The 13,235-nt window shown below is 40.1% G+C and overlaps 1 protein-coding gene across 1 annotated transcript in view; it reads left to right on the top strand.

Moving 5' to 3' along the window:
- The window catches only part of LOC103510461 (UHRF1-binding protein 1-like), a gene marked incomplete at its 3' end in the record, with an annotated part of 32,046 nt that extends 19,316 nt beyond the window's left edge, over positions 1-12,730 (top strand). The window contains 8 exon segments of the mRNA XM_026824495.1: positions 4,736-4,892; positions 7,492-7,584; positions 8,562-8,764; positions 9,344-9,451; positions 10,669-10,683; positions 10,686-10,702; positions 11,921-12,182; positions 12,695-12,730. Coding sequence (XP_026680296.1) covers positions 4,736-4,892; positions 7,492-7,584; positions 8,562-8,764; positions 9,344-9,451; positions 10,669-10,683; positions 10,686-10,702; positions 11,921-12,182; positions 12,695-12,730 — 891 coding nt within the window.
- Positions 12,731-13,235: the final 505 nt, after the last annotated feature.

Here is a 13,235-nt window from a genome sequence, read left to right as displayed (position 1 = left end):
TCATGCAAATGATTGATTCTGTGACTGGCTGTTGCGGGGCCCACTCAGCCTCGTGAGGAAAATGAGTAGCTATTACATATAAATGCGCATAGCGACCGGTGCCAGCATGGTAGGTAAACATTGGATTTTAGGATTATTTTAGGATTATTATTTTCCTGTTTACCAGGCGAGAGTCTTGACCACTACACCACCGAAAGAGGTAATAAAGAGACCTGAGATACAGTAAAAGACTATTGTGTCGGTCCCTTCTCGCTCATCCGATGAAAGACTACGCGTTGGGCATGCTACGACACAGACCACACGAGTCTAACGTAGCCGTTTTGTGATAGAAAGTACATGCAAAATGTGATACAGAGTACAAAAATGTGATGGTAAAGTACAACTAATCTGCCTTATTGGTGTAGTGGTCAAGACACTCTTCTAGTAAACAGAAGAGCGTGGGCCGTTTTATCCTCAACATTGGTTGAGACTTTAACCACAATTATTATTAATTAGATTCATATTAGACACCCAAATTCAATATCCTTGTTAGATCAACTTGGACGGTTTGTTTGTCTGTTAGTTCGTTTGTGTTTGTTTCTTTCTTTTTGTCTCTTCGTTTGTTACTCTGTTTGTTTGTTTTCTTCTTTTTAATGAGGCTGACACTTTTGGTTTTGGAGTAAAGCCTAGCCATTGCCCAAGCAACTGATATGGCTGTAAATAGGCAACATATTGCCGACCTACAGTGTTGCTAATAGTTGCTGAGCATTGCTGAACGATGTTACTAACTGTATGGCACTAGGGCAGGATATCACAAAGTATTACGCTAAGACACACAAACAACTAGTATACCAGTATGCCACTAACGGCAGACAGAGAACTAACAAGAGTCATATGTAAAATGTAAATGCAGTTCCTTCTTCTTCTTCTTCTTCTCCTTCTCCTCCTCCTTCTTCTTCTCCTCCTCCTTCTCCCCCTCCTTTCTTTCTCATGTCTATATGTTTTTTTCTTATTCTATTCTATACGTAGAGGTATAAAGAAACTTTTTTTTTATATAGAGAAAAGAAAGAGTCAAGAATTTTTTTCTTTTTTTTTATATTTTCCAATTTTCACAAGAAAAAGAAGACGGGAATGTTATGGGAATAGACAGGGTGTTTTCAAAATCAGAGTCACCACGTCCCCAAATTCCTGTTTACCAGGCGAGAGTCTTGACCACTACACCACCGAAAGAGGTAATAAAGAGACCTGAGATACAGTAAAAGACTATTGTGTCCCTTCTCGCTCATCCGATGAGAGACTACGCGGTGGGCATGCTACGACACAGACCACACGAGTCTAACGTAGCCGTTTTGTGATAGAAAGTACATGCAAAATGTGATACAGAGTACATGTACATTGGTAAAGTACAACTAATCTGCCTTATTGGTGTAGTGGTCAAGACACTCTTCTAGTAAACAGAGGAGCGTGGGCCGTTTTATCCTCAACATTAGTTGAGACTTTAACCACAATAACTACAGTAAGTAGCCTGGGGTAAAGGCACTCTTTAGTGTGAAAAAGCCTACGAGTGAGGCGAAACTCGAGTCGGTGTAAATAATAATCCCCAACTAAGAACCCTAGTCAACTATAAAATAAGGTAAGTCATTATTTAACCACAATAACTACAGTAAGTAGCCTGGGGTAAAGGCACTCTTTAGTGCGATTCGAGCAGTATAAATAAGCTTTGTTACTATCACAATATCAAAGCACCTAAAGAAGAAGAACGTCTGTGAATTCCTATTGAAAGTTGTAAATGTAAATGCAATTTCTTTGTGTTATTATATCACAACTTTGGTGCCCAATATCTCAATTTCCCAATATATCTGTAGGATTTTTTCCCAATATCTCAATAATCCTAACATCCAATGTTTACCTACCATGCTGGCACCGGTCGCTATGCGCATTTACATGTCATAGCTACTCATTTTCCTCACGAGGCTGAGTGGGCCCCGCAAGAGCCAGTCACGGAATCAATTATCTGCATACTTGACCCCGCCGGGAATCGAACCCGGGTCTCCCGCGTGCAAGGCGAGTGCAGTGACCACTACGCCATGGGAGCTGACTTCATATTGAAAGTTCTTACCATATATCTTTGGCTTCTGTCCATAGTAATTCCTGTGATAGTAGAATGTCACTCATATTGTCAGGGAGATCTTCGTCTGAGATTTGAGTAGCGTCCGGCCGAATATTATCCTCACCTGAAACCACCAAAATATTTGATCCAACAAAGTGAGATTCAAGATTTAACCTGGAGATTGTTCTTTTACTACATACTTTGCCTCTTTAGATTCGTTTTTTTTTTATTTTATTTTATTTTTTTTTTTTTTTTTATCTATCACTAACTCTAACTGCTAAGGTCCCATCGGGATAAAAGCCAAGAGAAAAGGAAGACAGGAGAGGAGAAAGCCAGCCGTTCCGAGAACAAACCTTATCTGTTCAGGATAGTTTACCCGGGCGGGAATCGGACCCGCGAACCCCGGGACCTTCTACATGACAAGCAAGCGTGTTACCACACTAACCGTTCCCCTATATCTTCACAGATACCTCTTCGTCTCTCCTATCAAGGATAAACAGGGTCGTCGTGTCATCATTGGGGTGGGAAGCAATTTGGACCCCCAAAAGTACACGGATGAAGACCACTTCAAAACCCACATGGTCACCTACGAGACCCTACTGTGGGACGAAGAGACCCAGATTCGGGGTCTCACCTATTTCGGTGACATCAAGGGAGTGTCCACCTCGCACATTACACTCTGGTCACCCACAGAATTCGCGAGAGTTATCAAATGGGGAGAGGTGAGTATACAATAATTTGCGACAAGAAAAGAAAATTAGAAACAGGCTGTATGTCTGCCACTCACGCTCAGGTTGTCTGACGGACCTAGGTCAGACAGTCTTAACGTGTGTGGTGGGAAAAACTCGACACCTAGGTATGCCTGTCAGACCGTCTGAGCATGAATGGCTGGCCTTATAATACTTGTATGACTGAATTCTCACGTAGTAAAGTCCTCCACCAAAAGTGGGATGTAAATAAAAATATTGTATTGTTTTTGTTTTCAGCAATCTATCCCGGCTCGTCACAAAGATGTTCATTTTTTTTTTTTTTTTAATTTGACGGGTTAGTCCCATTGTACAGTAAAAAATAAATTGAAATAGAAAAGCAAAATTGCAAAAAATAGTACATAAATTGCAAAAATAGTACATAAAAATCAATCAAGATAAAAAGGAAAAGGGAACATAGAATAAAATAAATCAAATCAATCAGGTTAAACATACCTATGAATTACATACCTAGTCTGGTAGGGGGAGATCTAATGGAAAGGCAGAATATCGGATTCCACCATCGGCAGAATATCGGATTTTTTACAGAAAACAAACAAATGGTCCATCTAAAATTTAAATCAAATTGCTTGTTATATACTAGACTCTCGATCGGTTCAAGTTTTGATGAAATTTGGCACCTGAGGCATCCAATTTTTTCTCTCAATTTGTACACAGACTGTAAGGTTTGCTCGTTAGATTCTAGAATCGATCGGACTTAGGAAGCTTGGTATTGGTGGGGGAAACTATTTATCTCACCTTCTGCATGTTTCAGAAACTTATCCGTGACCAAATGAAAGTCATGAGCCTGTGCCGGGAAGCTGCTACTGTAGCAAACCACGAACTCCAAGCACAGAGCCGAAAAAACTTCAACCCCGCCGGGAATCGAACCCGGGACCTCCGGAGTGCAAGCCTCGTGTAATACCCTATTTATTTATTTTATTATTTTTTTCAATTTCAAGCAAGGTTTTTATTTGTAATTTTGAATTTATTCTGCACCAAATACATAAGACCTTGTGTAGACTGCGGGAGTAAAGGGACTTTTCAGTCTCATTTCGGCAGTATAAACTATTCTATTAATCTCACCTTCTGCATGTTTCAAAAACTTATCCGTGACCAAATGAAAGTCATGAGCCTGTGCTGGGAAGCTGCTACTGTAGAACAACGAGCCTAGTTGGCACGCATGTATACACTTAGCCAGATCGGCACGGGAACATCCCCTGTCCGAAGACCTGGTATTGGTGAGTGTGGTACGGGACACAATCCCGTGCAGTGTCCGGGGCCTGTCCCGGTTGTGGGGACGACACGGTAGATCGTCCGTTGAGGCGTCTAGGATGAGCTAAGCCAGCCGTTCCGAGAACGAACTTCATCTGTTTAGAATAAAGTTCGTCCCGAGCGGGAATCGTACCCGCGATTTAGCGCTTACAAGGCAACCGTGTTACTCTCCGAGCTAATCTAAAGTGATGATATTTTTTCCACGGGTTTTAGGTGGCAGGGTTCGCCTGGACCTGGAGGAGCTCTTCCTCCCAACCACTAATCTTTTCATTCACTGTGAGCCTTTAAGATATTTCACCAGGGAGGTCTTGAATGCTCCTAGACTTTGTGGGTCCCTTTATATCCCTTTGTTTTTGAGGCATTTTAATGAGGACTCCTCATTTTTTATTTTACTTCTTTATTTAATTTTAATTAATTTTTATTATTTGTTTGTTTGTTACGTTTCAGGAGCTATTTATATTTAATTGGTTGATTTTAAGCTCATAATTTTCGTTAGGTACTTAATTTGTGTATTCTTTAACCCATCAAATATACGAGACCTTGTTTAGACCGCTGGGGTAAAGGGACTTTTCAGTCCTATTCGGGCAGGATAAACAAGGTATATTCTATTCTATGTTTCTACCAGGAGGCTCCGGGGAAGTTGTTCTCCAGTCCGGTGAAGGAGCCGTTCATACGTCAACTGTCCAAACTAATGACTACTTGCGCTGTGATACAAATAGGAGACTTCACTCTGTTCAAAGTGACAACCAATAAGGAGCAGACGGCTCGGGAGTTTATACGAGGTAAGAGGAGCGTTTTAGAAACGCCTCTGATGTCTTTCTATTAGATTCAATTTTCCGATTTCATCATCTCCAAAAAAAAAAAATCTTTTTTATTTTATTCAAACGTATTTAATTTTCAAGTCCTATTTCATCTTTTATTCAAACGTATTCAATTTTCAAGTATTTCATCTTAAAAATTATCAATTTCTTTAATCGCTTCTAAAAAATGAAAAAACTTTTTATCGAAATTTTATTCAAATTTTAGAAACGAGGTTTCTTCAAATAGGTAGTTATGGAACCTTAACTAGAAAAAAAAAACAAATTAACGAAAATTATGAGCTTAAAATCAACCAATTACATATAAATAGCTCCTGAAACGTAACAAACAAATAATAAAAATTATTGAAAATTAAATAAAAAAGCAAAATAAAAAATGAGGAGTCTTCATTAAAATGTCTCAAAAACAAAGGGATATAAGGGACCCACAAAGTCTAGGAGCATTCAAGACCTCCCTGGTGAAATATCTTAAAGGCTCACAGTGAATGAAAAATTTAGTGGTTGGGTGGAAGAGCTCCTCCAGGAGAACCCTGCCACTTAAAACCCGTGGAAAAAAATTACCCTTTTGGGGGAAAATAGTGACAGCATTCTGACATCTACATGAGTCCGACAGTGCAGCCCAATAAAAGGTACGAACCTTGCAATATAGAAATTCAACAAATAATTCAAACTACCACTATCACAATCGCCAAAGAAATAATTTTCAAAATAGTGAGTAATATTTCCAAAACAATATTATACTTTGTCAAATGGACGGGAGAATGATCAAAATACTGTCTGTCTTAAGTCAAGTAAAGACATGACCACTGGCCATGCTAGCTTGGAGAGTAGCATGTCTGCCTTGTAAGCGCTAGGTCACGGGTTCGAAGCCCACCAGAGCCGGATTTTGTCCTTAACAGATAAGGTTTGTTCCTTCCTTCTCTCTTCGATTTCGGGATGATGAGACCTCCCGCTACAGTTCCTTCTCCTTCTATCAAATTTCATAAATCTTAGAGTTCCTTCTATCAAATTTCATAAATCTTAGAGTTCCTTCTATCAAACGTCATAAATCTTAGAGTTCCTTCTATCAAACTTCATAAATCTTAGAGTTCCTTCTATCAAATTTCATAAATCTTAGAGTTCCTTCTATCAAACTTCATAAATCTTAAGAGTTCCTTCTATGAAACTTCATAAATCTTAGAGTTCCTTCTATCAAACTTCATAAATCTTAGAGTTCCTTCTATCAAATTTCATAAATCTTAGAGTTCCTTCTATCAAACTTCATAAATCTTGGAGTTCCTTCTATCAAACTTCATAAATCATAAAACAAAAACTATAAGTCAGGTTACCTTCATCATGATCGCTTCTATCTTTACATCAAAATACATCAGCTTGTTGGTATCCTCACTGGAACTAGTAGCCTGAGTCACTGCCTGAGTAGACATTAGGTTCTTGTGTAGATTCAGAGTGAACGCATTCAACCATAGAAGAGTAATGAGGTCGAATATAATTTGGATCGGGTTCAACTGAACGTAGAACTTGGGAGAAGGCACTGGAATCAGAACAGCGTACAGCTGAAGTTAAGCAACGTTGGTATCCGGACGGGTGACTATCTGGGCAATAGGGTGCTGCTTGCTTTTACATACATACTCGTTTATTTAGTAGAACAGGTCGACTATTCACAAAACTTCTCCACCAAGTTCTATCATTAAAATTTTGCTCATTTCTTTTCCCGGCCCCACTCAAGCTGGGTGAGGTTAATGTGAGGTGGCGGATAACTTGTTGGGAGGGTAAAAACCCCCCTCTAAAAACCCTGGCAATTATATAGTGCCAAAGTTTTTAGTGCCAACGTTAAACTGTCAATGATTTTTTTTTTTTTTCTCTGGTGCAAAGATTTGTGTTAAGTCTGAGGAAAATGAGTAGCTATGGCATATAAATGCGCATAGCGACCGGTGCCAGCATGGTAGGTAAACATTGGATTTTAGGATTATTGAGATATTGGGAAAATCCTACAATGCTGCAGTGAGCACCTAAGTTGTGACATAATAACACAAAGAAACTGCATTTACATTTTACATATGACTCTTGTTAGTTCTCTGTCTGCCGTTAGTGGTATACTGGTATACTAGTTGTTTGTGTGTCTTAGCGTAATACTTTGTGGTATCCTGCCCTAGTGCCATACAGTTAGTAACATCGTTCAGCAAAGCTCAGCAAGTATTAGCAGCACTGTAGGTCGGCAATATGTTGCTTATTTACTGCCATATCAGTTCCTTGGGCAATGGCTAGGCTTTACTCCAAAACCAAAAGTGTCAGCCTCATTAAAAAGAAGAAAACAAACAAACAGACTAACAAACGAAGAGACAAAAAGAAAGAAACAAACACAAACGAACTAACAGACAAACAAACCGTCCAAGTTGATCTAACAAGGATATTGACAAACGCCGACCCTGTGGAACGGGAAAATGCCAAGAAGAAGTTAATAACTATTACATATAAATCTACATAATTATATGAAATGTGTACTATGCCTATTCCGGCCCCAAGCACCAAAACTATATTGATACTGATATTATTTTTATTTCAGGTGATGTAAGAAGAGAGAATGTACCTGGGGGCGATGTACTTCTACATGCAGAGTTTACTTACTATTATTATCCCGGAGATATAAAGTTTCCCTGTAAGTACATAGCATTGAATCAAACTAGTAGTTCTGTGAACTGTAGACCTCACTCAAACTCTTTTGCCTAAGCTAAGACGAATGTAGGTAAGTATATGAATGCAATTATTCAGATGTATGGAAATACATAGGAAAGAAGGTATGTACCTAGAGGTACACAGGTACGTCTTACGTAATAAAGAGGACAGAGAACAGGTTTTATTATTTTACAATCCCGCGAAAGATTTAAAGACTGGTTGATCTTTTTCAAAACAATATAAGTATTTACCAAGAATTGGGATGGAAAGAACTCAAGGGTATACGAGGGTCATAAATGCGGTAATTTATCTATTTACTCAATCAAGAATTTTGTCACCAAAATTAGACCTGGAACACCACATTTCAAGGATCGACGTGTCTTAAATCAAGGAAGATGTGTACCAAATTTTATCAAAATCAAAACAGACAATCGGGAGTTATAGCGGAACAGACATTCAAACATCCAAATCAAATGCAAAACGGTCGAGTTAAAACGTAGACCTTCACTTTTTTCGGTCAAATATCAGACTTAACACAAATCTTTGCACCAGAGAGAACGGTCGAGTTAAAACGTAGACCTTCACTTTTTTCGGTCAAATATCAGACTTAACACAAATCTTTGCACCAGAGAGAAAAAAAAAAAAATCATTGACAGTTTAACGTTGGCACTAAAAACTTTGGCACTATATAATTGCCAGGGTTTTTAGAGGGGGGTTTTTACCCTCCCAACAAGTTATCCGCCACCTCACATTAACCTCACCCAGCTTGAGTGGGGCCGGGAAAAGAAATGAGCAAAATTTTAATGACTAAATAAACTGGAGAAGTTTTGTGAATAGTCGACCTGTTCTACTAAATAAACGAGTATGTATGTAAAAGCAAGCAGCACCCTATTGCCCAGATAGTCACCCGTCCGGATACCAACGTTGCTTAACTTCAGCTGTACGCTGTTCTGATTCCAGTGCCTTCTCCCAAGTTCTACGTTCAGTTGAACCCGATCCAAATTATATTCGACCTCATTACTCTTCTATGGTTGAATGCGTTCACTCTGAATCTACACAAGAACCTAATGTCTACTCAGGCAGTGACTCAGGCTACTAGTTCCAGTGAGGATACCAACAAGCTGATGTATTTTGATGTAAAGATAGAAGCGATCATGATGAAGGTAACCTGACTTATAGTTTTTGTTTTATGATTTATGAAGTTTGATAGAAGGAACTCCAAGATTTATGAAGTTTGATAGAAGGAACTCTAAGATTTATGAAATTTGATAGAAGGAGAAGGAACTGTAGCGGGAGGTCTCATCATCCCGAAATCGAAGAGAGAAGGAAGGAACAAACCTTATCTGTTAAGGACAAAATCCGGCTCTGGTGGGCTTCGAACCCGTGACCTAGCGCTTACAAGGCAGACATGCTACTCTCCAAGCTAGCATGGCCAGTGGTCATGTCTTTACTTGACTTAAGACAGACAGTATTTTGATCATTCTCCCGTCCATTTGACAAAGTATAATATTGTTTTGGAAATATTACTCACTATTTTGAAAATTATTTCTTTGGCGATTGTGATAGTGGTAGTTTGAATTATTTGTTGAATTTCTATTGCAAGGTTCGTACCTTTTATTGGGCTGCACTGTCGGACTCATGTAGATGTCAGAATGCTGTCACTATTTTCCCCCAAAAGGGTACGTTTGCTTTTGCTATTAAAATTTAACATATACATATAATTATTCACTCTGTGTTCTCAGCTCATCCTAGGACCGCCTCAACGGACGATCTACCGTGTCGTCCCCACAACCGGGCAGGCCCCCGGACACTGCACGGGATGTGTCGCGTACCACACTACACCATACCAGGTCTTCGGAACAGGGGATGTTCCTCGTGGCCGATCTGGCTAAGTGTATACAATGCGCGTGCCAACCAGGCTCGTTGTTTCTACAGTAGCAGCTTCCCAGCACAGGCCTCATGACTTTCATTTGGTCCACGGATAAGTATTTGAAACCATGCAGAAGGTGAGATTTAATAGAATAGTTTATAACTGCCGAAATGAGACTGAAAAGTCCCCTTTACTCCGCCGCAGTCTAACACAAGGCTCTTATGTATTTGGTGGCAGATAAATTCAAAATTACAAATAAAAACCTTGCTTGAAATTGAAAAAATAATAAAATCAAGTAAATAGGGTATTAAACGGAGGCTTGCACTCCGGAGGTCCGGGTTCGATTCCCGGCCGGGTTGAAGGTTTTTCGGCTCCGTGCTTGGAGTTCGTGGTTTGCTACAGAAAAAATAGCAGAGCTTTCCCGGCACAGGCTCATGACTTTCATTTGGTCACGGATAAGTTCTGAAACATGCAGAAGGTGAGATAAGATAGTCCCCCACCAATACCAAGCTTCCTAAGTCCGATCGATTCTAGAATCTAACGACCAAACCTTACAGTCTGTGTACAAATTGGAGAGAAAAAATTGATGCCCAGGTGCCAAATTTCATCAAAACGTTGAAACCGATCGAGAGTCTAGTATATGAACAAGCCAATTTGATTTAAATTTTAGAATGGACCATTTGTTTGTGTTCTGTAAAAAATCCGATATCTGCGCGATGGTGGGAATCCGATATTCTCGCCTTTCCATTTAAGATCATCCCCTACCAGACTAGGTATGTAATTCATAGGTATGTTTAACGCTGATTGATTTGATTTATTTTATTCTATGTTTCCCCTTTTCCTTTTTATCTTGATTGATTATTTATGTACTATTTTTGCAATTTATGGACTATTTTTGGCAATTTCTGCTTTTTCTTATTCAATTTCATTTTTTACTGTACAATGGGGACTACACCGGTCAAATTAAAAAAAAAAAAAAAAAAAAAAAAAACGAATCTAAGAGGGCAAAGTATGTAGTTTATAATAGATATCATCTCCAGTGTTAAATCTGTAATCTCGAACTTGTTGGTGGATTCTTATTTTATAGCATTTTGGTGTGCAGTGAGGTGATGTAAGGTTCGCGCGGATCGCTGATTCGAGAGGGTCTCAGACGAAGATCTCGCTGACAATTATGAGTGACAGTTCTACTATGCACAGGAATTGCTATGGACAGGAAGGCCAAAGATATATGGTAAGAACTTTCAATATGAAGTCAGCTCCCATGGCGTAGTGGTCACTGCACTCGCCTTGCACGCGGGAGACCCGGGTTCGATTCCCGGCGGGGTCAAGAAATTTGTATTATGCAGATAATTGATTCCGTGACTGGCTCTTGCGGGGCCCACTCAGCCTCGTGAGGAAAATGAGTAGCTATGACATGTAAATGCGCATAGCGACCGGTGCCAGCATGGTAGGTAAACATTGGATGTTAGGATTATTGAGATATTGGGAAAAAATCCTACAGATATATTGGGAAATTGAGATATTGGGCACCAAAGTTGTGATATAATAACACAAAGAAATTGCATTTACATTTACAACTTTCAATAGGAATTCACAGACGTTCTTCTTCTTTAGGTGCTTTGATATTGTAATAGTAACAAAGCTTATTTATACTGCTCGAATCGCACTAAAGAGTGCCTTTGCCCTAGGCTACTTACGGTAGTTATTGTGGTTAAAGTCTCGACACAATAGTCTTTTACTGTATCTCAGGTCTCTTTATTACCTCTTTCGGTGGTGTAGTGGTCAAGACTCTCGCCTGGTAAACAGGAAAATGTGGGTTCGATTTCAGCCGAGGCATGGACTTTTATCCTCCTTTATTTGATAATTTGACCACACAGACCACAGCTCCTTGTACTCTGTATCACATTTTGCATGTACTTTCTATCACAAAACGGCTACGTTAGACTCGTGTGGTCTGTGTCGTAGCATGCCCACCGTGTAGTCTTTCATCGGATGAGCGAGAAGGGACACAATAGTCTTTTACGGTATCTCAGGTCTCTTTATTACCTCTTTCGGTGGTGTAGTGGTCAAGACTCTCGCCTGGTAAACAGGAAAATATGGGTTCGATCTCAGCCGAGGCATGGACTTTTATCCTCTTTTATTTGATAATTTGACCACACAGACCACAGCTCTAAGGGTTAGGTGGTAGAGAACGTCTCCGGCGTTAACCTCGCCTAGTGGTTACCTTCCACTCGAGAGTCTATTATTATTTCTTCACTCCGGTTCCCAGGTGTATCAAGCTGGAACCCGTATGGGCCGAGTTCCACACATCCTCCGACCCCTCCCCCCACACCGCTGTTCCACCACAGCTCTAAGGGTTAGGTGGTAGAGAACGCCTCCGGCGTTAACCTCGCCTAGTGGTTACCTTCCACTCAAGAGTCTATTATTATTTCTTCACTCCGGTTCCCAGGTGTATCAAGCTGGAACCTGTATGGGCCGAGTTCCACACATCCTCCGACCCCTCCCCCCACACCGCTGTTCCGTTCCTGGACAACTTCCCCCTTACCATCTGGGCACACACCCGGCCCAGCCCTGGTGACAGCACGCCTCGCACGGGACAAACCCGACTGGCTGACATACACGCTGTGGCCTATGTGTCCAATCTGATATCGGTGCAGCTGAATCACTACCAGGTCCTGTTCCTGCTGAGACTGGCTGAGGATATATCAGAGGTGAGATATATTAAAGAGGTTTCATATTGTTAAAGGGCTGTGTTGTCGGTAAAGGATATTAATATAGGAAAAAAGAACAACGTCTTCACTTGACCAGTAACTTTGGAAACTGTAGAAATAAAATTACCAACAGTTTCCAAAGTTACTAGTCAAGTGAAGACGTTGTTCTTTTTTCCTATATTAATATGTTGCTACTTGGCCGATTGACTCTCTGAGATAAGTATGTTAAAGGGCAAAAGACGCACAATTTAGAAGAAAAAAAGTTTGGATAGAGAGAACTGTAACTACTAAGGTCTTATCGTCCCAAATTGGAAGAGAGAAGGAAGACAGGATAGGAGAAAGCCAGCCGTTCCGAAAACGAACCTTAACTGTTGAGATAAAATCCGCCCCCGGGCAAGAATCGAACCCGCGGCCTAGCGCTTACAAGGCAGACGCACTACCAACCAAGCTAACTAGGCTGGCTCACTACTTTTTTGTAAGCTCAGAACGAATACAATTAGTACTAAAATAAGTTGGTTACATTCCTGAGTATGGACGCACAGAAAAATTTTTTTTTTTTTTTTTTTTTTTTTTTGATAATGGTGAAATATTTAAAAATTAATTCAGACAAAAAAATAATAATATTTTTATGTCACTTCTGCTCCTGCTGCGATAGAGTCAACATCTATTTTGGTCTGAAGATGATGTCCTGAGTGACATCGAAAGCTTACCAATTTAAAAAATTTTAATCGTAATTGTCTTCATAAAAATATTGTTATTTTTATCTGAACTAATTAGAGGTAAGTTTATATAAACTTTGATACTTGGCAGCCTCCATGGCCTAGCGAATCACACTGGCTATGCACGCCGGATTCGTATAAGTTCAACCCAACTTTTAAGGCCGTTTGCCCCTACACCTCAGCCTCGGATTGGACTTTTTCTGTACGGAGCAACTGCCCGCCGCGCCGGAATTTTCGGGTTCAATTTCCGGCAGGTTCGTAGTTATTTCGGCTCTGTGCTTGATGTTCGAAGTGCACTCAGTCTCGTGAGGACAATTGAGTAGCTTGAATCGAG

This window comes from Diaphorina citri, unplaced genomic scaffold (genome assembly GCF_000475195.1).
Source record: "Diaphorina citri unplaced genomic scaffold, Diaci psyllid genome assembly version 1.1 scaffold602, whole genome shotgun sequence".
Taxonomy (NCBI): Eukaryota; Metazoa; Arthropoda; class Insecta; order Hemiptera; family Psyllidae; genus Diaphorina; species Diaphorina citri.
This window is presented reverse-complemented; position numbering and strand designations above follow the sequence as displayed.